This window comes from Amborella trichopoda, chromosome 7 (genome assembly GCF_054954075.1).
Source record: "Amborella trichopoda isolate Santa Cruz 75 chromosome 7, AtrichopodaSantaCruz75HAP2 v2.0, whole genome shotgun sequence".
NCBI classification, from domain to species: domain Eukaryota; kingdom Viridiplantae; phylum Streptophyta; class Magnoliopsida; order Amborellales; family Amborellaceae; genus Amborella; species Amborella trichopoda.
Window position 1 is genome coordinate 43,021,775 of NC_142342.1, and position 27,999 is coordinate 43,049,773.

Consider the following 27,999-nt stretch of genomic DNA (forward strand, 5'->3'; position numbering starts at 1 on the left):
AATTCCACTTATTTGGGTGGAATTGACATTTCTTGAAATTTAAAGTTAAACACAGAGGCCCTAATGCCTATTAATATTAGGATGAGGTTTCTATTAGGTTGAGGCTTTACGAAAACAAAATAAAGCCTTATCTCAAATCCTTGTCTGAAAAATACATTTGGTCACGGAAATCTCTACGATGGCTCTAAAATTAATTTCTAACACCAATAATAAAATTTGAAACTCAAAAAATGATAAAGATCTTATGGATATATGAATACTTATTTTTAGGGCGCAATAAATGGTCTAAATAATTTGTTACAATAATCATATTTTTAAAGCTTGAAATCTTTATTTTTTATTACAACCATAATGGTCAAGCCAAGATCATCGATATAAAGAAAAATAGTTTGATAGAGCTGCAACTTTATCAAAGTAAGTAAAACCTCACTTTATAACTCATAAAAAATTGTAATTCAAGCATTAGAAAACTTTTACATCAATCATCTTGAGTTGAGCATTATGGTTGTGAAAAAAAAAAAAATTGATTTCATACAATTAGGGTGCAGTTTGTATAGGACCGAGGCTCTAAACAATCAAAATAAAACGCACCTTTAAATAATGTAAAAAAATGTGGTTTCAAATACTAGAAATATTTGTGATTGTCTTAAAGTATATTTTCATCTGTAATTATAAAATTTAAAGCTTAAAAATAGTGTATAGTATTATATAATTATTATAATTAACAAACCCTAATAAATTGGGATATGATTTAGATAATGATGACAATAATTATTATAAATATGATATTATACTATTAAATTATAATATTATTATAATATAATAATATTGTTATAATATTATTATAATATAATAGTAATATCATATTAATCCCAATAAAGTAATATTTTATATTATAAAAATTCTAATAATATTATTATATTTATTATAATAATAACACAATGATAATATAATATTATTATTATATTATACTCATTATCATAATAATATTATAACATCATATTAATATTAATAAAATAATATTATAATATTATTTAATTATTATAGTTATGATGTTAATGTTTGAATGCACGTCTCGTAAAATAAAGTGGGATGTCGTGATTATTGTACTTAAAAAAATAACAATACAATGAAATTTTTTGAATATCTTAAAAATATATCTTTCAGGCAATCCAAATAATAAAGATCACGCCTTGCGAGTCATTGTCAAATGCTATCCAACAGTATATATCTATTTTTCAGGAAATACCAATCCCAAGAGATAGACATTTCCGTTGTCCCATTTACAGGGAACCAAACGGGGAGAGGAAGGACTTAAATTTAGCTACATCGTCTATGGAAACGCATTTCCAATCCGAACGGTGAATTAATGAGAGAGGAACAACTTTGGACTGTTTTTAGAAAGAGAAGATAGGGATAGAAGACCAATTTTGGACTACTGGAGGAGAGAAAAAAAATTTATAAGGAGAGAAACGGACAAGATTCTCTCTCTTGCGGAGGGATTACAATGACTAAAATATCTTTTATTTTGAAAAATTATCACAAATATATTTTTAAAAAAACACCTCTACTTTTCATAAACCTCATCCGTACTTATTTTCTTCCATTGTCATTTTTTTAAAACGGCAAAAACTAAAACGCTATACGGCATTTTAAATACCGTAAAACCTAAACCTAACCATGTTATACCGAATTCAAAATCCCGTAAACTATTTTCTACTGTTTATATTTATCTCTTTTATATCTTTAATTTTTTTTATGTTTCTCTTCTTTCTCTTTTTAATTTTTTTTAATATTTATCTCTTTTATATGATTTTAATTATTTTTAATATTTATCTTTTTTTTCTCTCTCTAATTCTTTTGCCTTTGCCGATCTATTCCTTCATTCGAAACTAATTAAATACATGAGCATGTATACCATGCTCCCATGGGAACATATAATGTGCATCTACTCCTTTATTGGAAACACCCACTTGGGCGATTTTTTTGTTTTGCAGTTTGAAATTTTAGGAACCACATAAAAATTAATAGATTATTTTTAAAAGCAAAAAAAATTAATTTTGAGTTTTCTAACACGAAGATTTTGTCTTTAAAAAGATTGGACTGTTTTCAATCTTGAGAGATTATTATATAGATAGTTCATGAAGGTACTCTATGGGTTGTAGAGGGTACACCGCCAAAAAGGTCCTAAAAGCAGTTCTAAATTGGACTTTACCCCGAGGAAGTATATGGTCAGTATAATCCCCAAAGGGGTCCTAAAAGCACTTCTGAATTGGGCTTTACCTGAGGAAGTATATGGCCAGTATAATCCCCAAAAAGGGTCCTAAAAGCACTTCTGAATTGGGCTTTACCCGAGGAAGCGTATGGCCAGTATAGTCCTACAGGAGTATAAAATCTTACCGCAATATTATAAAGGATGGGGTTTCTCTGGATCAGCCAACTCATACGTGCTCTTGCCTCCCCCCGCTAAAATCCATCTTCAAGATGGATTTTGATCCAATTTATTAGGAAATCATGATATAATACAAGGTGATCATGAATACGAGAAAAAATAATATTTAATTGGAAATATGTTTTTTTTTAGGGAGTTTTTTTTGCACCGTCTCATGTTATTTTGGTCTGGTGCACTTTTCATAACAGATGGAAGCTTGCGGATTAGTGAGCTATTGCGTTCACTGACTCACAAAAAAACACTTTTCCTATCATAAATACTCGTGTGTAACGGTTTAAAAAACAGTTTTTCATTTGCAAACAGTTTTCTGTGCAATAGGTTTCCAATCCTGTATTTTTCATGTTTGCTTCACATTGGATAACCAGTTTCTGGAATTACTGTGTAACTAATATCTTATGTTTGATAATCCATAGGTAAACTATTACCTAGATTTTTGGATTAATACCTATTTTTAACTGTTCAATTGCAAATATAATCGATTTGATACCGACATACATCCCATTAAGATGATTTTTTTAAAACATTCAATTTGTATTATGTTTAAAAAAAATAGATGATTTAGATCCTAAGTTTAGTTCACTTTATTAAAAATAATATGTAATTTTAAGAACCACATTAAAAGTCCGTGGTTTTTTTCTTTGTCTTTTTTTAATCTATATGTTGTAAGATTAATGAAAAAATATTTGCAGTACAAATTTTAAGGATACTTTTTCCATTCCAATGTATGCAGACATCTTTAATGCATGATGTCCATATCCAATCTCGAAATACATAACAGAAGTACAAATACAATAAAAAAAGAAAAGAATGTAATATCATCACAACTATTGCATCCTAAACCCTATATCGATATTGCTCCCATATTGCATTAGCAATTTCTTCACAATTATGTAGCAACGTCATCCTTGTCCTCATTAGGAGCTATGGCTGGTCACACCATTTGATCAGCATGTTCCAATACCGCATTTTCAAACCTTGACTCCTCATCAGTGAGGACAACTCTTGTCATCCTGATACAGTTGTGTAATATGCATGTTGCAATGACGATACTGACTTAGAGTTTCAAATGGTTCACATATTGAGGTGGGAGGTCAAGGGTTGTATCCTTAAAGTTTGACCCCAAAAAGCAAACCAACCCACATTTTTTTTTAAACATCAAAGGAAAGGGCTGAAATGTAGCACATCCATGCAAGAAATAGATAATAACCCTTTAGAAGGATTTCATGCGCACTATCTTCTAATAAACATCATGGAAAAGAGAATGACACAGGGAGAAATGTAAAAGATACCCTAGCACACGCACTGGCAAACCCAAAAGCAATCAATAAATAAGATATGTTGCACAACAATCAATCTCAAACTACAACCATAGATCACAATCACCATATATCATAACCAACCTTGTTCATAGAAAGATAACAAGATGCACAAGCTGATTGAGGTGATGGAATCACATTCATACATACATGTTGAAAGTAGTCTTAGTGCCAAAAAAAAAAAAAGAAGCACAAGTTGATTGAGGTGATGGAATCACATTATTCTATGTACAGATACACGGTATAATAATCTTTTGGGACTAAAATTTTAGAAAATCTTCGGTTTAACGTTTTAAGGTGTACCAATGTAGGGGAGATCCAAACAGTCCCATGGCAAATGACAAAAAACAATGGGAAAGCAAGGGGAATCGAAAGAGACGGGACTATTTTATACACAGGTGAGATCTTGATAATAAGGTAAAATTTCTCTCAGCTACTGGTAAGAGTGCGAGGTGGAGTCAAGAAGGGACTGTCACATTCGAGATCATCAAATCCCCAAAAAGTGGTCCTCTTGCTCTGGCTCAGTCATAGTCCAATACCTGTAATGAGAGATGATTTAAGTGATCTATTAATTCCTTAGAAGCCATCCAAACTCTCTCTCTCTCTCTCTCTCTCTCTCTCTCTCACGCACACACAAAAGCAGGAGAACATATATATATGCATGCAAACTTATTCCCCCATTAATACAAAGATACATGTGTGTGTGTGTGTATATACAGGTAAGTTATATAAATTTATATTTAATCTATGCTTTATAGATTCTACATTTTTGTAGAAATTATATTTAAATAAGAGAAAACTGTTGCATCATTTCCTCTGTTTTTTATTTCTCTTTTCCTTGCTGATGGTGGTTCAACTACAGCACATACAAGTCAACTACCATGCCTTGTATCCATTTGGAATTCATTTGTGCTATATCAGTCAGCAGAAGGTTCTTGATTTTCCCAAAATTTGCTGTGAAACTACGCCACTATGGTGCTCTGAATATAATGATGCCCCAAATTCTATGAGACAGAAATCATACAAACCAAAATGACCAAGATAAAATAAAGGAGTTGTCCCAAAATGGACAGTCATATTGACTTTGAGACAACAAAATTAGGAGAGTTCCTCAGTCAACATATTAAAAAAAAAAAAAAATTGGAGAGTTCCCTCAAAAAAAACGGTCATCAAAGGAACAATATGATTTGAACATTAATAATGAGAAGAACAATCGGCAAAACTTTTGTGAACCATACATCTAGGGTCACCCTTATGAAGAAAATGCCACCTCTCAAGTCAAAAACTTGGGAAGTCATGAGAAACCTTTCGAATCATTCTTTTATTATTTTGATTTTCTTTCTTTTGTTTGGTAGTGTAGTTGCGATTCGAGTTATATGGGCCAACTTAATCACCAACCCAAGAGCCAGAAACCCTTTTTCATTTGTCAAATTTTCTTTTTTCCTCATTAGCCTTATAAAATATCAGACTAGATCAGTTGTGTTCTACAATCAAATGTATAACACTCATGCTGCATAAAATAATTGCATTAGAAAAACTATAGTCAGACTTGATACAAAACAAAGTAATACCTGCTTAGTGAATATGAAAATGATTTATACTTTGATTAGCCAAAGTTTGTATTTTTTTAATTTTAACAATATAATGAGAAACCCCAATTTCATATCTATAGCATGACCAAAGGAGAGGAAGAAAAGGAGATCATTACCTCACTCATGGATGGCCTCCACATGGCAGAAGGCCTAATGCACAAGGATGCATGGTTTTAATATCCAATTGCTGAACATCATATTGACCTTGAAGCCTTGGATCTGCCAAACTATGAATATCCCCAGCTTCCAAATAAAGCTGGGCCTGTAAGAAAATATTTCAAAAGCTCAGAAAAAACCCAAAAAATGGAAAATGACCTTCCACAGAGAAGTGCAAAAAGTATAAAATGTATCCAGTTTCAGAACAAGGTTGTACCTGTAATGTAAATACTCAAAGCTCAAGAATTGGAGTACCCAAAAAATGCATCCTTTTTTTCTGTCTTTTTTTTTTGGCTGAGGACCCCAAAATTGTATAGAGAGAAATCCAGCAAACGAGAAAAAGTTACAGAAATTTACCCAGTTAAATAAATTAAGCTGAGACCCGTTGACAGGTTTTCGACCAGAGATGGCTTCTAGTAGAAACACACCGAATGCAAAGGCATCGGTCTTTTCATCCACAATCCCTTGCATGAAATACTCGGGTGCTAAGTATCTGCACATTGTTCATGAGGGCCTCGGCCTTCAACCCCATAATGTTTTTAGCTTTAAAAACCAAAAATTGCAGAGAGTCAGAGGAATTGAGACTACAAACTCACCCAAAAGTGTCTTCTATGGGAGTTACAGAATGATGGGTCCACTGAGAAGCCATTTCACTAATCCGAAGTCTGAAATCTAATATAAACAAAACAATTCATAGGAAATATGAGAAAGCTGGAGTTACGCTGGACTTAATCAATGCTTTCATTAATGAAAAAGGAAAGAAAAAAAGAACATGAACAATTGCTTGTGGCTCAAAATCGGCAGTGAGAAGAACATTCGAAGCATTCAAAGCCTTGATATCCCTGTGTATTATTCTTCTCTGACAACCTTTGTGCAGGTAATGGAGGCCTCTCATTGTTCCTATAACCAACTTATACCTTATCCTCCATTCATCACAAGTAAATTCTCATCTAAAATCCAAAATATACCCATTTTAACTCTCTATCAACTAGACAGTCTACTTAACCAGAGAAAGGACAAAAAAAAAAAATTCTAGTAATTAGGACATTTCCATACAAAGGAAAAAAACTCAACTAGAACATTTAAATGCCAAGAATTTGATATTCAAAAGAGAAAGAAAAGAACCCAAAAATATTTATTAATCAGGAGTTTAGGACATTTAAATGAAAAGAAAATGGGAATGAGAAGAAAAATTTTGGGTTTAATTTATTTACCATGGAGAAGAGTAGAGACACAACCATGAGCTGAGAATTCAAAGATCAAATGGAGGCCATTGTCGATGCAGCAACCGATAAGAGAGGAAACGTTGGGGTGGCAAATGTGGCCGATTGTTCCAAGCTCTGTTAAGAACTCTTTTTCTTTTTGTTCATCACTCGAAGCTTGGGTCAATCTTTTCAAAGAAATCTCTTGGCCATCTTTTAGAACTCCTTTGTAGACCTCTGCATACCCCACCTTCCCCACCAAGTTATCTGATAGTCCATAACCCACATTGAGCTGGAATCAACAATTAGAGAGAGACCATTCAATCTCCATTAAAGCATGAATCAAAACTCCATTGCCATAGGAAAGAAAAAAACCAGCAAAAAATAAAAGAACACCAGCAAAAATAAATAAAAACAAAACGTTACCTTATTGAAGAAGATGAAAGCTTGCAAGTTGTGGGAGAAGCAAGACGCAGAGAGTTGTGAGAGAGGGGCAAGGGTTTGTCGCAGGGGCTGTGACAAAGGGGCGAGGGTTCCGTGAGAAGAGGGCTTTGAGAGGGGCGAGTGCGAGGGTTTGACGCAGGTTTTTTGCGTCCGTCATTTTTTTTGGCCCAAATTTTTTTTGCGTCCGCCTGAGAAACGGGTCCCCAGTGACTTACTCCCCACCTTGTGGGTTGGGGATTACATTTCACGTGAACCAAACATTTGTAACTGGACGATCCCTAATTGTATACACTTTCTTAACTAAAAACCTTCTATTTCTCGTAAATATGGAAAGCATTGTACATTTCAATGCAGTATCTACTCGTAACTGTATTGGTGTTCAGGAGTTGTCCAAGTTCTAATGATGTAATTTCCTTCATGTAAATCTTCCATTAACATTTTTTCAAAAAAAAAGAGTTGCCCAAGTTGGATCGGCACATGAGCAATCCGAATCAGACCATATTGGATCTACAGTTATGGAGGCTCACAAATAGGTTGTTGCAACCAGTCAGGTCGGTTCGAGATTTTCAATCTAGTAAACCAGGAAATTTTTCAAATCGTGGCTGGCGAGGTTCAAAAACTCAGCCCAGGCTCGAGACCGGTCCTGCTTGAGCCAAGTAGAATGGAGGTCCTGCTTGAGCCAAGTAGAATGGACTTGTCCAAGTAGTTTACAACCGAAAAAAGGTTTAAAGATAAAACTTTCAAGAATTTTGTTCAGAACAAAGGAAAATGGTAAAAAATCAACTAAAATATCAATAATATTAAAAGTTCAAAAAAGAGAGAAACATACGAAAGGGGGAATTTAGAAAAAATTGTCCATAACGGCAAACAATTCAAAAAACTTAAAAATCCATTTTTGTCCCTGGTATTGGAACTTAAAGCTGAAATAACAGTCAAGATTAAGTATATCTATAAACACTGAAAGATTTTTTAAAATGGATGGTTCAAATGCTTTGTTATATAGTTTGCTTATTTTAAAATTTAAATTTTTTTTTTTTCATATCCATATATCTTGAGATTGGCAAGGATTTTAAACATTATAGCAGAGCATGCTGTTAGGTTTTTGAGGTGATTACTTTTGTATTAAAAAGTTGGTCGTGAACTTTTTCCTTACATGTATTAAGTATTCACATATATTAAGTTACAATTAAAGGTAGGTGTTTCTGTCTGTGGGATTGTATATTATAAGATCATTATCAGGGAACAAGAAAGTTGCAGTCACCCTTATCTGTTAAAAATAAAATTGGGTGGCAAGGGTGTGTCATTTCTCTAGACAGTTCGAGACAAATATTCTCAGACTTTAACAGGATCAATGGCAAAATATCAATCATCCAGCTTCACACTAACTAAGGGTGATCATGATCTTATTGAACCACAAGTAAATAGTTTTTATTGTATACTTGTATACTTACTCTTCCTCTATGTTTAAAGCACCACATCATGTTAAAAACTAGCCAGAAAAGTCCCAAAATACAGGGAGTACTAAAGTAATGGACAACAATATATCTTTCTTTTTTTTTGAGTGTTGGACAATAGTATATCAACACAAGGCTATGAATAATATTAGCCATACTTCCAAACAAGAGGAGGAAACTCAGAACATCCTATGCTGTCTAGTTTGATCAGAATCTCTCCTTTTGACCCTTCTCTTCATTCTATCCGCAAAACGCAAAAAGATATTTGAAACATCAAACTTCCCCGAAAATTTCATCTTTTGTGCAAGTTCTTCTAGTATATTAGGCTTCCCAGCTCTAGAGAAATCAGCTGCAAACTTATTGTAATCAAATTGAGGTAGTTTCATCCCTTTGTTTATCATATCCTCAATGTACTTACAAGCCTCGTCAGATTTCCCTTCTCTTATGAGCCCTCCAATATAAACAGTGTAGGAATTATCATCAGGGCAGATTCCTTTCTTAGCCATTTCTTTCCATACAGCTCTCCCACTCTCATAATCTTTCACTAAAAAATACGACTTCATGAGCATGTTATACGTATGAAAGGTGGGTTCAAGGCCATCCGCAATCATCTTCTTATAAACCCTAGCTGCATCACCAGGCATATTACGATTAGTCATCAACTTAATCAGTGCATTGTAAGTTCGACCATCTGGTGGGCACCCTTTCTCTCTCATCTCTCTTAACAAACCATAAACACAGTCCATCTTCCTTGCATTACCAAACCCAACAATTAGACAAGTGTAAACTGCAGGATCGGGCAGACAACCCTTAGCTAGCATTTCATTGAAGAAATCCATGGCTTCCTCCATCTTTTTACCTTTGCAAAGGTGTCTTATCACAATTGTGTAGCTCCTCACATTAGGAGAAGGGCCCTTAGCTTTCATGAGCTTAAAGAGCTTGATCGCCTCAGAACGCCTATTACCCAAGAAAAGCCCCTCAAGCATTGTGTTATAAGCTACAATATCAGGCCTGAAACCCTTATCAATCATGTCGTTCCATATCTTTCCTGCCTCGGATAAATTCTTCACTTTGCTCCAACCAAAGAGAAGGATTGAATATGTTCTAAGATCTGGGTTAAACTGATCCTTCATCTTCTCAAACAAAATTTGTGCCTCCTTTCCAAGCTTAGCTCTAGCAAGAGAATCGATCAACTTGTTGAATGTCATGATCCCCGCTTCAAACCCATGCCTACCCATCAATTCAAACATGGCTACTGCCTTCTTCATCTCTCTAGCACGAGCAAAAGCTCTGATCGCAATCTCAAATGTCTCGATGGAGAGGCAATGCACCTTCCCCATCTCTTCAAGCATCTCCACCATGCTTTCGAACCGTCGAGTCCTCCCCAAAACTCCCATCATCGCATTGTAAGTCTCTGAATTGTGAGAGAAACCCGACTTACCAGATGCCCACCTAAAGAATCGAAATGAGGGTTTCCAAGCATGGCGCAACCTGTTCAATACGCTCACCACCACAGGAGTGGACACACTGATACTGCTCCGATCCAAAACTGCTTCCATGTTTCCATCTGAACCTAATAGATCCTCGATTACTTTGCAAATTCTCTCCACTTCATTTGAATCAATGCCATTAAATGATTCGACCCTATCATTTCCATCACCTTTTTCTTCATCATTATCTTCCTCTTCTTCTTCACTGGTTGTCTCCATATCAGTATCCGAAAGAGCCCTAGAAGAGTGAATCCAGTTGGTTTTGAGTTTCATGATCAGTGGCCACCACATTGTTTTTTCAGGAAGGCTTTGGAGAGAGAGTGGAGAGGGGTGTGACAAAAAATGTGGAACTTGACCACGAGGATGATGGAGGTGACAATGAGGAGGACGATAAGGATGGTTAGGCAGGGGCACAGGGCTACCATTAAGAAGGCCCGCCCGCCATCTGCAAACTCCTCCTTTTCGTTGTCGTTGTTGCTGTGGGCCATCTCCAGAGAGTGTGATGTCCGGCGTGGGTCCCTGGCAGCCATTGGCAGTGCAGATCTTTAAGAGAGTAAGATGAGAACTCAGCAGTTCCTTTCTTCGTCCAACTGTAGACATCAATCATCAGCCATGTATATTAGAGAGAAAAACGAGTGAAATCGGTGTGGGGATAGACTAACAACATGGAATGGAAAGAGAAAGAACTCAGTGAACTAGTGTTTAATGAGGTTGGGAGGTGGAGGGAGATACTGGGGTATGGAAATCGATGAATGTAATAGAAATTGCAATACAAGGAGATAGATTAACTCAGTAAACAAAAAAGGGATTGAGAAAGATTGCTTGGCGTGTCTCGGATGACCCAGAAGTTAGGTTTGCTGCAGTAAAGAGCAAGAGAGTAGATGGACAAAGATATATTTCCTAAGAACCACGATTACTGAAAATAGGGACAGGGAACCTAATTTACTAGAGAATATTAGGCATTGTGATTCTTAGGAAATATATTTTGGTTTGTCTCCTCTCATGCTACTTACATGCGCAAATCTATTTCCGAGTCATCGGACATGCCACCAAGCAGTGTCCCTTGATTCATTTTTCTTTACTGAGTTAATCCATCGCCTGAATCACAATTCGAGTACACTCATCAATTTCTATACCCCGATATATCTCTATGTCTCCCTCCCTCCCTCTCCGCCCCACTCCTTTTACAAAACCCAGTAAAGACACTAGTTGAGTAATGTCTCTTTCCATTTCCCAGTTGTTAATATTATATAGTTTAGATCTGGGGATAATATTAGAATAGTACATTGGAACATCTGCATAGATCTTGGAGGTGGTCCAGAATCTTGAAACACCAAACAGTACTTGGGCCTGGAAAATTACATATTCTTGCTGACAAGAGTCACGAGAGATCAAAAAATTTAAAAGAATGACTCCCTCACATAGTAAGACTTATCCAAGCAAAACAGACATTCACCTGATTGATTTTATTGAATATTGATGCTTCATGTGTTTCTGTATGTTTACACACAACAATCCTCGGGATTGGATTACTTCGACTCTATTTTGAAAGAAGAAAAACTCAAGTTTTACATGTTCCAGGTATGCATGTATAATGTTTTATGTAAGCAAAGGAAACCAGCGCATTTCCCTTTTTACATTGGTAGTGAGTCAATCCTACGTATGAATTGCATAAATTCCACATCATCCAACTGAGTATAACTTGATAAAGTATGACACCCAAAAAACACATAGCTAGACCTCTTTGTCCAAGTCCATATACTAATAATGAGAAAACATGACCCCCATACCATAACATTATAAATTTTCTGATAAATTTTTCATAATAGAAGAAAAATGAAAGTCAAAAGAATATGATCTTTAGAACAGCTGTACAGCACTCCATATCAGTGCACTAACAGGTATATAACCATGCAAGAAACCCCATTCAAAACTACAAACCCTTTGTGATCTAACTTTTTAAACCAACAAGTTCTCCCCATATAATAATAATAGCCATGTCAATATATCATAGTCTAGGGCCCAGAAGCATACATCATGGCTAATCTAATGACTGAAGAAACAGTAATCGAATGCACTAACATTCTATTAATGATGCAGCAATAAGAATCAAGCAATTCAACCAAAACTAACAATAAAGAGTTGCAGAGGCAGCATAATAAACCATTAAAAATTTCTCACTCAAAATTGAAGCAATTCCACAAAAGACTTTCAAATAAGAACTTGTGGAGACAGCATTTGAACCAGTGGTTGCCTTAAATGCCTAAAACTATACTAGTTCTCTTACAGCACTTATTACTCATATACCCTGAACCCTCATCCATCGCTTTCGAAATATTTTTTTTTTTCAGAAACAACCGTTAACAACTCACTACAAACTTTAAATTCCAAACAAAAACAAACAAGAAATTTAATATCTACTAAATCAAAATTTGAATTAAAAGGCCAACAAAAGAATGAGGAATCTTGCCCATGGCAGAGCACAAGAAGCAAGAGATTCTACAAAATTATGAACCATGAATCAAAAATAAAAATAAAAAATAAATCAATCTTTTCCAAGGAAATCTATAAACATGAATTCATGGTAGGGAGACCAGAGCCAGACCTTAACTACTGAAATTCTAAGTAAAAAAAGAAAAAAATGAACTAATTAAACGAAAACAAATGCCCTAGTTAAAAAAAGCACCAGATCCAGCTGCTAACTAAACAAATTATGCAGTAATAAAAACAACTAATATGCATTTTGTACATACAGAACTTGTAAAAAATTCATATCCAAAAAATGCATTAATTAAAGATAAAAGGAAAAAGAAAAAATGCATCATTGCCACAAAAACAAGTATCAAGAGATCTAGGAGAACCTCACCTTGAGATCGAGCTACCAGGTTGCTTCCTTAACCAGATGAAGATGAGTTAGAGAGGGTTCAGGAGTTGACGAGTTTGACGGAACAGTAATGGCGGAGTTGCGAGTGAGAGAATCAGAGACAGAGAGAGGTCCAAAAGAGCTTTCGCGCATACGGGGTCAAATTTGGGAAATAAAATTTCCCTCCACAAGGCTCCTTCTTCACTTAGCCGAAACGGACGGCGGCAACGGTTCAGGTCTGGTCCTGCCAAACCTGACCCTGACCTGAAAACGTATTATGGGACCCAGACACAGACCCGAAAGTTACTATGTCACCGGAACCCAGTCCCGGAGAGAGGGAGAGGCGCCCGTTACAAGTGCTTGGGCAAGTGGTCTTTGGGGAGGGGAAATGAGTATTAATTTTTTTTTTTTTTATTGGGTGAATAGAAGCTTTGGATTCCTTTAAATAATTGTGTCTAGTTTATGTGAGACAGACTATAAGTTTTTTTTTTTTTGGTTTAAACAATTAACTCCACCTTTAAGGAGAGAGAGGGAAGGAAAGGACAGAGAAAAAGTTGCAGCCGAAAAGGGTGCGTGGTGAAATATTTATTGCTTTTGAATATTAAGAGAAAATTATTTTGGGTGAAACTTCAAATAATATTATTAAAATATTATTTAAATCTTTATATTATTCAGGTCGGATCTTGATCCTAATCTAAACCCAAATAGTATTTAGGTCCAAATTTTTGACATAAACTTGACCTATCTAAAATTTGAACCCATACCCGAACCTGAGGTCGTATCTACCTGTCAGGTCCCTGGTCTGGTCAGGTCCAACCACCCCTATTCGAGATAAAGGCAGGGTTTGAGACAAGGCACAACGGGGTGGGTGAGCCCCACACCTTAGCCCAACCCTGACTTCCTCGAGGGTATAATTATAAGTCTGCATTTAAAATATTATTTTTCAAACAATCTTTAATTTTTTAAATCCATCAAAAACTCTAAGTTTTTCAAAAGATCTTCAAAATATCAAGTTTTTTTAATGAAACCAATATAAATATATATTTTATCTTTTCTCAAAAAATATTTAAAAAAAACTTAATGATTATTATTCAATAACTTTAATGTGTCTCTATAATAATTGCAAGTCATAATCATATAATGAGTCATCTTTACACATCTAATTTTTTCACTCCTTTTTTAGCCAAAATCCAAAATATTCACGATTCTATATCTCACCTTTTTTTTTTTTTTCGATCCATAGTTTGACCCAATTTTTTCCTCTTGACTTTTAAAATGAAACCAATTTATTACTAACATTTTTCTTTATGATTTCCATCTCCTCCTTTTTCTCTAATTCTCAACCATTTCCGTCCATTATTTTAGAAAAAAACTTTAACTATGCGAACGAAAGCCACTCTAATCGTTGAAAAACTTCGCACTCACTCTCAAAGCCTAAAATCATGTCGTCGAAGAATATTTTTTTGAACGATTTTCTAAAACCAATTATGAAACTTAGCTAACAAAATATATAAATCTATACATCCACGAACACTTTGGAGAAATGACAATCTAGATAATATGTTACAATATACCTCTACTTTAGAGCTTGAAATACCAATTTCTTTCACAACCACAATGATCAAGGTCAACTTGAAGATTTTCCGACACCGAAAAATGTGAGTTTTGTGGTGAGGCTTTCCATAAAGCTTTGGCCATATTTGAACCTTTTCCTTCTTTATATCAAAGACGCACAACAATTAATGGAGAAAACAAGGTGGAGAAATTCGGCTTTAAGAACTCTCCGAAATCAAAATACACTAAAGAAAAAAACAAAAGGCATATCAGGCCTTAGGAGCCCTCTGAAATCAATATCCTGATAAAAAACACTAAAACAAAATATGTAAGAAAAAAAGGATGAAAGCCAAAGCAAGCGATTAAGCTTGAGGAGCTTTCTGAAATTGTAATGCAGGTAAATATTGCCACAAGATTAAGAGATAATCAGTCTAATATGAAGCTCCGAATAAGGCCCGAAAGCTTCCAGCCCGCCCCGGCCAGAAAACCGCCCAAATTAGCAAAAGCCCACCCAAACACCCCAAAAACCAGCAGAAACCAGTAGCAACACCCCAAAACAGCAGCGAGGGAGTAGAAGAAGAATGGTAGAGAGAAGCTCCTTATAACAAATCTCTTAAAACCCTTGGAAAGAGAGTAAAGTGGGAACCTAGTGAAACCAGATAGAGTAAATCTAGTAAGACAAACCAAAGAAAAACTAGAGAGCGAAACGAGGGAAAGATAACTAACCCTAAAACCAAACCCTCTTCTAAGAGAGAGAGAGAGAAAGATTGGGACGGCAGAGAGAGAGAGAGAAAGGGAGAGGGAGATTGGTATAGCAAATATAAGGGAAGAGAGTGGGGAACATTAGATTTAAGAAGCCTGTGTTCGGGCTTTCGGCCCGCCCTGGCCCAAAATCAAACTGGCCTGTAATTGCTGGCCTAGAAGCATGAAAACGACCCGGCCTAGACCGTTGGCACCCCTTGCTCCAATGCTATGTATCTTATGTAAAAAGAAACAAACAAATACAGAGGAAATCAGAGAAAATTGGAGTAAGATGTCATATTCTCAGCTTCTCATCCATCGGTTTCACCAAACTTTTCGAGAGAGGAAATTAAGGTTTGGGTCCAAGTCACCCAGAGCGGAATTCGGGTTCTATTCTTCTTCGTCGTTGCTGGCTTTCATTGGGGTCTCCTTTTTGTTTCTTCGACTTCTCTGATTTCTTCTGTTACTTTCATTTCTTGGTCATGGAGGGTAACTGAGAGATAGAGCCCTTCTTGGCCATGGAGGATGAGAGAGAGAGAGAGAGAGAGAGAGAGAGAGAGAGAGAGAAAGACCAGTTCTCAGACAACTCTGTACACGCATTCTTTCACAAGTTAAGGAAAGCTCTCCGTTTCTCCACAATTTAGGGAAAGCTCCTGTTGATGATAGTAAAAATACAATAATCTTACAAGTGAAAATGAAAACTAGTCATCTCTCTCATTTAAGACTCAACGAAACCCCCATCTCCTAACCAAGAAACTTCTGCAAACCCAAAATCGAAAAGGCCAGCGCTATTTCCATTGCCATGTAGGGCTCCTCCTCCTTTCCTATTTATTCTCTCACTAGGATTTCGTGAGAAAACAACCAAAACCATGCATGATAAAATGTTGGGTTTCTACACCATCATTGAAACAAAATTCTCTCTCTACAGCCACCCTTTTGAGCGTCAACAGCAGCATCATCTTCAGCTTTCTCTCACTATTTTTTTTTTTTTTAATATAGCTTTCTCTCACTACTTTCTTATTCGAATCCCAGGAATGTCTCTTAAACCCATTTTAAGGGCTGTTTTCCTGAACATTGAAGGTGGATTCTGCAAACCTATAGATAGAGAGAAGCGATGTGCAAGCACAACGAGCTCTGTTTTGTTGCGACCAATCTGTCGAATCGAATTGTAATAACCAAGCCAGGCATGATAAGCAGCTTCTTTCAAGCTCGAGTCGATCCTCGCCAGAGAATTTTCCACCTATTTATACAGCTAAAAATTTCATAAAAACAAAAAGAGAGAAAGAAAAACAACATGGAAATTTTCATCATTCCATCAGACAAGGATAATTTTGAAACTCTTCAAAATTGGGAATCTTTGTTGTCATGGGTACTTTCAGAATTTCTGAAGATTAAATTCACATGGTTATACCATAGATAGCAGTTCTGTCCTTTTTGATTACCTGCCTTTATATGTAAAATCTGCCATACTTATAAATAGTGTTTTAAAACCCAGATTGGCCAGGTGAACCGCCCCCATCCAGAAATCCAGTCCAGAATGCCGAATTGCCAAGGATCAGTGAATCGAACCAATTCTCCAGTCAAAAATTTGTAAGAATTTAAAAATATAAAAATAAAAAAAAAATGAATTGTATGGGAACTAGGAATCAAGCTGGTCTGGATCACCTGGTTTCCTAACATAATCACTCAGGTGCACGATGAAACAGGTCGATTCCAAGGGAACCAGACCGATTGCCAGTTATGACAAGGAACTCAGTCTATCTATACTAGTTTCCGATTTGAACCAGCAATCCCAATCCAGATCGCCAGTTTTTTAAACATTACTACAATGCTATATGGTATTGGTACACCAAGGACATCCACCATCTGATCCCCATAATGGACAGTGAAGATTTATAGTGACCAGTTATGGTACACTAAGGACATCCACCATTCGGTCCCAATAATCAGCAAAGATTTGTAGTAATAGGTGAGTGTTCTTGTGGACCCCAGTGTTTTGAAATGCAACCGCATCGCTGCATATGCTGCCCAGCGCATCGAACTTGCCCACATGCGTTTTGAAAAGATGCGCCGCATCTCTCTGCATCAGAGCCGCATCCCACATCTTACAGCATCAGGACACATAATCAATCACGGGTAATAAGGTCATTTTGACCTTTGAAAATGGAAGGAAGGGGTTTGGGGGGGTATTAAACTACCCCAAACAACAATTTTCAGCCAAATCCATGGCTTTTATTAGATTGATTGAATCCAAAAAAAAATTTTGGGCGGAAATTTTATTTGTTGAAGACTCTCAAGATGACTTCTCTAATTAGTATGAAATTTAGAAACTCACTCTCAAGACTTAAGAAATGATGATGATCGTATTGTCTCTTTTTGAGCTTGACTTTAAAACTCCTTAATCTTCATGGACTTTTAGTTTGTAGTATTTTGCAACTTTAAAGTTTGTAGTTGCAAATTTGCGTTTATGATTGTTGATTGTTGAATGTTTTATGAAGCTAGTTTCAAATTTCTAGTTTTTATCAAGGAATAGTGGATACAGAATCACCGATAGTTAATACTTTTGGAGTTCAGGAATAAACTAAATACCTACTATCACATATATCACATCCATATTTTTTTCAATGCATTAACCTATTCTTTTAGAATGTTTTTATATTTATTGACCGCATCGCCGCGATGTACCCACATTGGGACCGCATGGAGCAGCATCGGCCCCCCCAATGCTTTCAGACACATCCCGCATTTTAAAACACTGGTGGAACCCCTACAATTAATCTCCTGCATCTGTGAGCAGAAGCGATGGTGGATATGATAGCACGAAGGGATGGTGGATATGACGGGAAATGAAGGTGAAAATCTCTCTAGTGTACCATATAACATATATTACCGATTCTCTGATTTTTTTTTTTGGTGGGGGAGGGACATGTTAACAGGATAGGAATGGAACCTTTGACATCACACTGTTACTCTGCCCCTCTGATCACCCAAGCCAAGGGCCCATTCTTATCAGTGTATTAAGTGAGATTTAAAATTCGGTATTGGGTCCTCCTAAATCACAAGAGATCAGGCCAAAGATTCACATGGTCCAACTTTCCCAAGGCAAATCAGGTAACAAAGTTACCAAATAAAATAAAAAGCAAGAGACTAGGGACAATTCTAGGGTGCCTCGAATCGGAATCGCCAACCTCCCAATCCCAATCCCATTCAGGCGATTCTAAGTCAGAACAGAGATTGTATAAATCACCAGTGTACCACAAAATATTGTATTATATAATGAAGATCGAGGGTTGGATGGACAGTCCATACACCCAGAAAAGCACAGCCTTCAAATATAGGTCATCAATCCAGGTCAAAAGAAAGTAGACCATGATCTATATGATCTTAAAAAATTTCCGGTCAAAAGTGTCATGATTGTCCAATCAATAGATGAATGGTGCTTGAGAGTCAGACCCACCAGAATATAATATGGTAGGTCCCACTCTCTCAGCATCCCTATCCACCAATTTAATGGACAGTGTTGACACCTATGACCATAATTCTCTATGTTCATGGATCATAGTATACTTTTCCCATAGCAAAACATGCATGCGAACAAATGTATAGAGTGACAACCTTAGCTTTTACTTCTGAATCCAATTGTGGTGAGGTAGACCTATGAATGGGAAGATCTCTAATCTCATCTAAAAAGTAATCTTCCCAAGGGGCAAGCAACAACACACCCTTCCCTTCTTTGCCTTGGCGCCCTGTCCTCCCAAGTCGATGTATATACTGCTCCCGATCAGAAGGAATTCCCACCTATAAATGTACATTTCGTTTCCCAATAAAATCACATAAAATATTCATATTTCATGCACATGAATAAATACATGCATGCATTGATACATCAATGATGCCATAGACTTCAAAAAGGCCGTCATATCTGTGTGCCTACGTAAAACAACCAGAAACTTGATGTTCTAGCCATGTCCAGTCATATTTATTCATCACAGACACACGTGTGCACATGCATGTGTGCATCCAAACATACATATATCTGGTAATATACATAGAAACAGTCATATATCTAGTTATTGTGATTTTCTTCCCCCATCCTACCAACTCAATCCTCGGACATGATGGAAAGCATGAAGATTATGCTACCACGACATCAACAAGGATCGGTGGTATTATATATCTAGTTATCTAAACTTACATATATCCAAACAGTCATATCTGTGAATCACACACACGCGTGCGAGCATCCAAACTTACACAAATCTAGTTACATACCTAGAAACACACACATGTACAATTGCATCCTTGCGTATATATGTGTTCACGTGTTTTATGCCTACTCCATTAACTTCTCAAAATGAACAAAGAGTGATTAGAATCACATAAAATCCATTTCAATAAGTTTAAAATTTGAAATGAATTACTTTTAGAGACCACCACAAAATGGTCTAAAAAAGTAAAAATAAAAGGAAACAATGGAACAAATCAAAAAAGAACAAATAAGTATAGACATATGTTGACAATAAAATCATTGAAGTTGACCACGCTTACCTGAACCACCAGGGTAACATCAGGATAATCCATTCCTCGGGCTGAAACATCGGATGTGATGAGAATTAACCGCTTTGACTCCCTGAATTCATCAGACATGCGAGTCCGATAAATTTGAGGCTTTCTTGAATGCAATTCCCTCACATTCATTTTCAACTCCCGAAGAATCGAATACAAAAGCGATGTGACCATCCCAGTCGTGCAGAAAACAATGACCTGGAAAAATGTATGAAATTGCGTATGTCAAAACCATACCATTTCCAAAATAAAGTTATTAAACACGGTTCACATTCATTCATGCATGTACACGTCTGTGCATGCAAGCATCCATGCGTCTCAGTATGCTCACCTTATAGTCTGGCTCTTGCATAATATGCTCCTTGAGAATTAGATAGGTGATGTGGAAATGTGAGTCATGAGAGGCAATAAGATAGGATTGTAATACCTGCAATAGACAAGAGAAGCCATGTATAATTTAATAATCCTGCACCCCTCAAGCAGAGTCAAAAATCAACAATCTTTTGGTTTTGTCTCTGTTTAGCCATGAGCATTTGAGTAAACCGAAGACTAGTACCACTCCAAATCATAGTTGTAAGGCATCGATAAAGGTACTGGTGTTGGTATGGTTCTTCCCCCTTTCTTTTAGCAGCTGCAATCGTCTTATAAGTTTTTGGTATGGTTTCCTAGATACAGTTTCTGAAAAGGTATAGTACAAGTTCTTATGCAGTGGTAAATATTTTTTAGAATGATATCAGAAATGATCATCATTATCATCATAGCCTTTTCCCAATTATTGGGATCGGCTACACAAATCCTGATCTGTCATTATACTTTAATAAAAAGCGATATCCTCAATGAGGCCATAAGTCCCCATATCTTTCCAAACTACTTCCAACCACGTCCTTTGGGCCTACCCCTTGCTCTTTTAAGTCTTTCCACTTGAACTAACTTGCACCTACTAACAGGTGTTGTACTTAGTAGGCGCCACACATAGCCAGCCCACCTAAATCTACTCTCTCTCATCTTATCACCTATTGGTGCAACACCTAAATTCTCTCGAATGGTTCATTTTGAATTATATCCCTTTTTGTCTTGCCACTCATCCATCTCAACATCCTCATCTCCATTACACTCATTCTATAGGTATAGTGTTTTTTGTCCGCCTAACATTCAGCCCCATAGAGCAAAATTAGTCGCATAGTTGTCCTATAGAACTTGCCCTTCAGCTTCATTGGTATGGGGCGATCACATAAAAATCTAGTTGCACATCTCCACTTCGCCCACCCAGCTTTAATTTTGTGTGCAACATTTTCCTCAATCTCTCTATTTCCCTAGATTATCGACCTAAAATATCGAAAGTGCGGTATTTTTTGTACTTCCTGACCATCAAGCTTAACTACTTCGTCATCTCTACTCCTATTATTACTAAACTTGCATTCCATATACTTCGTGATTAATTGTTGCCTATTTCTCAGTATATTGGCCAGACTTTTCTCGCAATTTAACTACCAAATAATTGTAAAGTCAAATTTCATCATAAGCTCTTTTCTAAGTTCATACAGAAGTAGAAACAAGGGTTCCTTGCTTACAAGTTCATAAAACAGTATGCGACAATAGAAGCCAAATTTCATCATACTGAGATAGTGTAACTGTATAAGTCGGCCCACTTAGTATATTCGAATCACATTTCTCATTTCATTGGACCATGGTTATGTAATATAGATAGGGTAGACTTCTAGTATCTTTGGGGCTTACTTTTATGAGTTACTCCTAGCCATAAGGAGCTCTATGGCTCAACCAATTGCCATGAGTTCAATTCAAACTATAGTTGTTGGAAGTAGGAGCAGATAGGGGAACGAGGGATCGTAACATGCTAGAAGCTCCCTAGGTCAGGAGCGTATTCTGTACAATTATTCAATTAAGCTGCTTTATTTACAATTTACAACCTCTAAACAATTAGAGAATAAGATCCAAATAAATCATCTTCTTGGCCTCTTGCTGCCCATTTGAGCAGCTAGGAGCAATCCCTAAAAAGTGGGGATAGAGATCCCAAAATTTAATAATCACAATCACACGGAGATCCCCATTTTGGAGCGCCAGAGCGGGATCGACACCTAAGTGGGACTCTCTCTCTCTCTTACAGAAACACACACACACACCCCTTAAACCTGGACCACATGTCATGGGAATGATAAAGCTAATTACAAAGCATGCATTGAAGATTTATATCCATGATGAAGAAAAGAGAGTTTTTGATGTTCAAGGGTAAATGAGAGTGTTAAGCCTATTATAAACCTGAACAAACTAAGACTTTAACATATTATGGAGCCAATAGGGCCTAAATCTATGAATCGAAAAAATATATATAATTTTTTTGACAAAATTTTTGGGGGAAAAAAGAACCAAATTCCCATACCTTGGCATGTGTATCCTGACCCCCCAGCCCAACTGTATCAATGTAAACATGATCTTTTTTCAATACAAGCTGAGATATTCTGCGCACCTACCAAGTCAGAGTCCAGATATATGTCATATGCATGTCAAATAGTTCCATCCCAGTAATAATAGCTATTCATGACTAGAGCATGAATTACACAGAAAGAAAAGTAACAGTTATTGAATGGGCTTTTGATTATCTGTTCTTTTTCTGGTAACTGATAAGGAAAAGAAAGAGAAAAAAGAAAATATGGTAACATATACAAGTTAAATATACCTCTTTAAGAGAGTGAGAGAGAAAAAGTCCCTAAAATACAAAATGGTATACCTCTTTAGGGATTGTAGCAGAGAACAACAGTGATTGCCTCTGACGAGGTAAACAATCGACAATTCTTTCCATATCTTTGCGAAACCCCAAATCCAATAACAAATCGGCTTCGTCAACGATAAGAACTTTCAAACCCATCAATCGGACAGAAAATCCCGACTTATTCTCAATATGATCCAATAATCTACCTGGGGTTGCCACTATAATCTGAAAAAGAAGCAGCAATAACATATTAAGCACACACAAACAAACAAAGAGAACTCAGTTGGACTTACAGAAAACATGAAATACAAGCCCTTGAACTTAAAATACCATTTTATAGAACTTCTAATGCAGTATATCATGTAATTCACAATAAAACATGAGATTTTATTAAGAACATGAAGTAGATGTATAAAAATCCTTAGATACAGGTAGTAGGTTTTAAGTTCCATTACTACACTGAACAACCTTTGAAGAACCAATAAAACGTTCAAACCTAAGCAGAAGCCTGATGAGGAAGAATTACACCTAGAAAGTGAGGCATAGATGAATGTGCCAGCTTCAATTGAGTAATGATCATAGACGGCTATATTTAAATAGCTGGAAGAAGATAAAAGGGGAAAAAGATGCATGTGTTCCTCACAAACACCTCAAGCCCACACCTTATGAACACTAAAGCTTCCACAATTCATCCATTTCATTATGGATAGATAATTTTCCTTAGGAACTTTTTATTTTTGTTCTTGGATCTACTGATTTCTTATGCAGTTTATATCCAAGATAACAAATTCTTTAAGGCCAGGCACATGTGATAGAGGACAGACTGCTGGGTGCAGGGTGAATGAAGAAGGAATGAGTTCTGGGAATTTCTTCTGCTACAAGTATGTCTGAATAGCCATAATCCTTTCTGTAATGAATGAAGACAGATTAAGATTGATACATAATACTACCAGTTTTTTAGGAGATCACCAAAAACCTAGTTATATCATATTTACGACAACAAAAACAGAAAGAATTTTCATCTTCAGAGTTAGGCAAACAACAAATTACAAAGTAACAATCCTCCAACCAAATAATAGGATTCAAAAACTCTAAAGAGCTACGTGTTTTGTGTCTAGAAGACTGGCCTGGCAAGGACCACCATCAAGGAGTTTCTGATCCTCTTTGAATCTTGTTCCTCCGACAAGTGTTTGGGTGCCAAGGCCATCATGGTACTTAAGCAACACATTTGCCTCTGCAGCAATCTGGCTGGCTAGCTCTCGGGTGGGACAAAGAACAAGGGCAAGAAAAGGTATGAACCGTTGATTTGTGTTGCTTGTACAAGCCTTCAAAACTGCTTCAATTGCAGGAATCTATTGCCACAAATGTAATACAATTAAACAAAGACAAAATGCTTCAAAATTTAAAAAATCCAAAAGATCCAGACCCAAAAGAGCATAGCAATCAGCATGATCACAATCTCAGGAATTTATTTCCACAACTATAGCAATTGAGAGAAAGCAATACTATAAAATTTTAGAAACCCCAAAAGAAAGAGCAAAAGAGGGAAAAGCAACGACGATACCATAAAAGCCGCAGTCTTTCCGGTTCCAGTTTTCGCCTTGACTAGAGCATCCTTACCTGCTCCGGTGTGGATAGATTATCATCATCCAAAGATATCCAAAGAAATCTTTGACATGTACTACCATATTCTAACGAAATCCAGGAAATATATTTTACAAAAAAAAAAAAAAAAAAGGTAACGTAATCCAAATAAAAAAGAAAGAATAAACATTGTGAATAATTATGTATGTGCCCACTTATCGATCCCCAAAAAAATGCACATGCCCACCTACACATGAGGCAATACACAATAATATCCTTAACTGAATAAAATCTAGAATTTAGAAGAATGCATGATTTGAGGCAGTAAACAAAATCATCAATTTCAAGGAATTGCCTTGCAAATATAAAAGCTTTGCCAATGGAGTATCAAATTATATATTTCTTTCCTTTTTTAAGGAAAGGGAATCTTAACAAAAAAAATCAGTACGTAATCAAAGCTACCAAATTTTGCAATGGTGTTCCATAGATAAAAGTTCAAAAATAAAACTATCATTTAGTTATTGATCAAAATTCCATTCTTCTTATCAATTATCAAACAATATCAGCAATGTTTCATAGCCCATAATCAAATGTTGGATTGCCCCTCCAAAGTACTAAACCAGATCAATGATTCTGATCCGGAACAGTTGATTCTCGGGGTCAACAAGAACATTAAAATATTGAAAATAATATCAAATATAAAAATTTAAGGAAATCACCCATATACCCGTTCCAAGTCGACGATTCCTGATTCGAATCGCAATGTTTTGTGACAGAACCGGGCAGTTCTATTCAAATTGCGCCAACGACTTCTAATTCTGTAGGGGAATAGACCCAAGGACCTGGCAATTTTGATTCGGATCGGAAATTTTTTAAATCATGTTGTAAACAAATAAATTTATGCATTTCAGTGGTTGTATGCCTAGATTTCACCTTGAATAGCATAACTTGATGGATAGTAAGATAAGTGCGAACTTAATCATGTGACCCTTTAGATAGATGGGTATAAATATAAATGTATATGAGGAATACTTGCATACACCCGAACTTCTACACCCACAGTTCGCCACCCCTTAGAAATCTTCTTAGGGAGAAGCATGACCTTATGGGATTTGAGGAGTGAACATATTATACACATATAGAGAGAAAGAGAGAGGGGGGGGTGTCATTATACAGGGAGATAGTGTAGTCATTTCTATAGGAAGAGAATTGGAGTCTCTTCTAAGAAAATATAGTTATGGGTGCCAAACCACCAAAGAGAAGCTAATATTTGGCAAAATTAGGAGTAAATTCAAGTATCAACAATCCAAACCTTCAAGACAAGTAGAAATGGCAGCCTCCTGCACCACTGTCATTTGCAGATAACCGGCAGACGAAAGTGCTTTGATTGTTAATGGTGAAATATTGCACTCATCAAACCTGTGGAGAGGCGAAAGGTAGAAAGGAAAGGTGAGGCCATCTATTCCATAGAGAGATGAAATGAAGTTCATAACGCCTGTCGATTAATAAAAATAAGCATACTGACATGTCTGTATATGAGCATGCATGCATGCATGGTATGATAAGTGTGTATGCACTAAGTGATTATGCATGAATTACTAATTTACTATTACCATCACTTTGACTGAAGCACTTGATGCATTTTAAAGGAAACCAAATGTCAGCATTACCCTAAGTCCACTTCTGGCGTATTAGCAAGACCACAAAGAAACTCACACCATCAAGGCTGGCAAAAATGTGATTATCATAAAAGAATGCCTTTTTCCATTGGCCTTAAAATAAGTACAAAATGATACCCATCACGCGTATAGCTGCAAAAAACAATGAACTGGAAAATAAAATTGTAAATGCAACTGAATTTGGCCCATGTGAACATCCAAATGTTTAATACTAATATACAAATAAATAGATTTTGCAATGAGAGCTAGGAATGAGATGTCATGAAATAATGAATAGATAAACATTGAGAGATCTAGGGGACCAAATCTCGAGTATAGAGATTCATTTAAAAAAAAAACAAAAAGACAGAAGGCCTTCAACAATAGATGACCAAGTCCTTGATAAGAATACAATGAGAACAAAATTTATTTCATATGCGTGCCTATACATGGAGGAATGCAAATTCCAAACAATCAAATTCCAAGACCAATACGATAATGAAATACACGAAACAAAAAGTAAAACAATATGTGTGACCCATGAGTTATGAGAGAGCACTTATAAAAAAAAATTATGCAAGTGGCAACATTTGATAGTGCACCTCTTTTGACTAAGAAGTGACTCTTCTTTCTCAAGATAACGTCTCTCTAAGCTTGTGAAAGTATCTCGCTCTCTTATCGCATATATCTCTTGACGAAGATCCATAACACGCCTCTCTTGACTCAGCCCTTCCTCTCCTTCCTCTAGTGTAGGAGGCCTCCTTGGAGGTTTAGTATCATAATTTCTCAAAGCTGCTCCACTAAAAACATTCTTTGCATCTCTTTTTCCCCTAGCACCCCTCATTTCTGATTCTTCTCTCTCCTTGTCGTCAGTGTCAATCCTTGAAAATCTTGAGTTTCTCCCACCCCTAAAACCCATTGACTTCTCATCTCCAGATCGGACCTTACGATCTTCAAAGGCAAAACTTTTGTTGTCTTCACTCGACGAAGTTTTATGAGCACCAAATCTAAATCTAGAGTAACTTCTACTTGCTACAGAATAATTCCGACAAAATGGGACATTACCATAGTTTTGAATCAAACCATTAGTAAACACAATATTAGTCATATCCCAAAAATAAATTTTTGAATCAGCACTATAATGCGATAAGAATTTATTACTCTTGCTCAAATTCTTCCTGAACACATTGTCACCAGTGGTATCCACCAATTTACTCACACCCCCCAAAAGTTTTCTTGAATCCACACTACAATTCGATAAGAATTTGTTGCTATTGCACATATGTACAGTTGAATAGCTCCTACAAAATGCAATACTCCCATATTTCCTAATAAAATTCTTGGGCATTCCGTTGAAACTGATGTTGTTGGCTAAATTATGTGAACCCGATGATAACTTCCTTGAATCAATAGGCTCTCGGTTGATTAATCTTGGGTTTTTGGATCTTAAAGGAGGATCTCCAATTGGCCCATCATCTTCATTCCATAAATCCTCAGCCCCTTTTACCATGAAACGATCAGCTAAAGCTTTTATATGGTCTTTAGCACTCATGGGTCCATAATTATGGGAATTTTGAACATTTTTAGAAGAGGAATCAGTAATGGCATTACCAGAGAGCTGGTTCCTGATGGTGTTCCGTATCCGAGCTTCGTATAGTTGTTTCTCTTGTTGCAAAAGCTTTTTCTCTTTCTCTCTCGCCATCTTTTCATGGAGTCTTTTGTATTGCCATTTGTTTAGGCCTCCTGGAAATGTTCGAGGACCACCACCCATGAAGTTAATGAATAGAAGGGATTCCTGAAAAAATGGGTTTTCGGTTTATGGGGTGTTTGCGAACGGTAGAGATGAGGACATTAGGGGAGAGAGAGAGGTGGGAAGCGGAGCTGGAAGGAGTTACAGAGGAGAGAGAGGAGTGGTAGAGAGAGAAAGCTAGGGTGAGCAGGAGGATTTTACATTTAGGAACAGAATCGATGATTTGGAAGAGGAATTGGAAACCGATGCAGATAGAGGAGGGAGGCGGGAGAAGGGGTTAACAAGGGTTTTGAGAAGGGTTCTATAAGGTTGCAACCTTAAAGCAACCAATTAAGGCGCATCTCCAAAATTTATCATAATATGTAATTTTGATGTAAAAAATTATTAACATTATTTGAAGGGTGTGGTTTCTATAGGGTTGCAACTTCAAACAATCCAATTAAGCATAA

At 36.4% G+C, this 27,999-nt stretch overlaps 2 protein-coding genes and 1 pseudogene across 11 annotated transcripts; all 3 read right to left on the minus strand.

The window, feature by feature from the left end:
• Positions 1-4,289: 4,289 nt before the first annotated feature.
• On the minus strand, positions 4,290-7,306 carry LOC18422921 (putative receptor-like serine/threonine-protein kinase At5g57670; annotated as a pseudogene). The gene is made up of 7 exons (XR_016058752.1): positions 7,145-7,306; positions 6,731-7,010; positions 6,301-6,461; positions 6,113-6,188; positions 5,874-6,009; positions 5,477-5,622; positions 4,290-4,307 (listed from the first exon to the last, which is right to left on the minus strand). The product of XR_016058752.1 is annotated as a putative receptor-like serine/threonine-protein kinase At5g57670 (transcript).
• Positions 7,307-8,708: 1,402 nt separating this feature from the next.
• LOC18422922 (pentatricopeptide repeat-containing protein At3g62470, mitochondrial) lies at positions 8,709-13,440 on the minus strand. 4 transcript variants are annotated; one of them, XM_011627068.3, is made up of 3 exons: positions 12,973-13,415; positions 11,392-11,456; positions 8,709-10,696 (listed from the first exon to the last, which is right to left on the minus strand). In XM_011627068.3, the coding sequence occupies exons 2-3, from the start codon at positions 11,405-11,407 to the stop codon at positions 8,796-8,798; spliced, it is 1,917 nt and encodes a 638-aa protein (XP_011625370.1). In that variant the 5' UTR covers positions 11,408-11,456; positions 12,973-13,415; the 3' UTR covers positions 8,709-8,795. The 4 variants fall into 4 exon arrangements, with proteins under 4 accessions (XP_011625370.1, XP_011625366.1, XP_088727654.1 ...); XM_011627064.3 differs by having other exon boundaries at positions 11,392-11,477; positions 12,973-13,385; XM_088871528.1 differs by having other exon boundaries at positions 11,392-11,646; positions 12,973-13,140.
• Positions 13,441-14,666: 1,226 nt separating this feature from the next.
• LOC18422923 (DEA(D/H)-box RNA helicase family protein) lies at positions 14,667-27,981 on the minus strand. 6 transcript variants are annotated; one of them, XM_006827676.4, is made up of 10 exons: positions 26,403-27,981; positions 25,455-25,561; positions 24,123-24,178; positions 23,686-23,910; positions 22,577-22,783; positions 22,229-22,315; positions 20,162-20,257; positions 19,813-20,028; positions 18,880-19,062; positions 14,667-16,504 (listed from the first exon to the last, which is right to left on the minus strand). In XM_006827676.4, exons 1-10 carry the CDS (start codon positions 27,569-27,571, stop codon positions 16,274-16,276), a joined length of 2,577 nt encoding a protein of 858 aa, XP_006827739.1. In that variant the 5' UTR covers positions 27,572-27,981; the 3' UTR covers positions 14,667-16,273. The 6 variants fall into 6 exon arrangements, with proteins under 6 accessions (XP_006827739.1, XP_088727648.1, XP_088727650.1 ...); XM_088871522.1 differs by having other exon boundaries at positions 24,123-24,181; XM_088871526.1 differs by having other exon boundaries at positions 14,916-16,516; positions 18,892-19,062.
• Positions 27,982-27,999: the final 18 nt, after the last annotated feature.

Coding starts and splice junctions, on each gene's coding strand:
- LOC18422923 (XM_088871522.1), bottom strand. CDS start 27,571: ATGGGTGGTGGTCCTCGAACATTTCCAGGAGGCCTAAACAAATGGCAA. Junction 22,784..23,685: donor TTGATGGTGGTCCTTGCCAG/GCCAGTCTTCTA, acceptor CTTCTTTTTCAG/ATTATAGTGGCAACCCCAGG. Junction 16,505..18,879: donor ATTCAGAAGTAAAAGCTAAG/GTTGTCACTCTA, acceptor CTGTATAAATAG/GTGGAAAATTCTCTGGCGAG.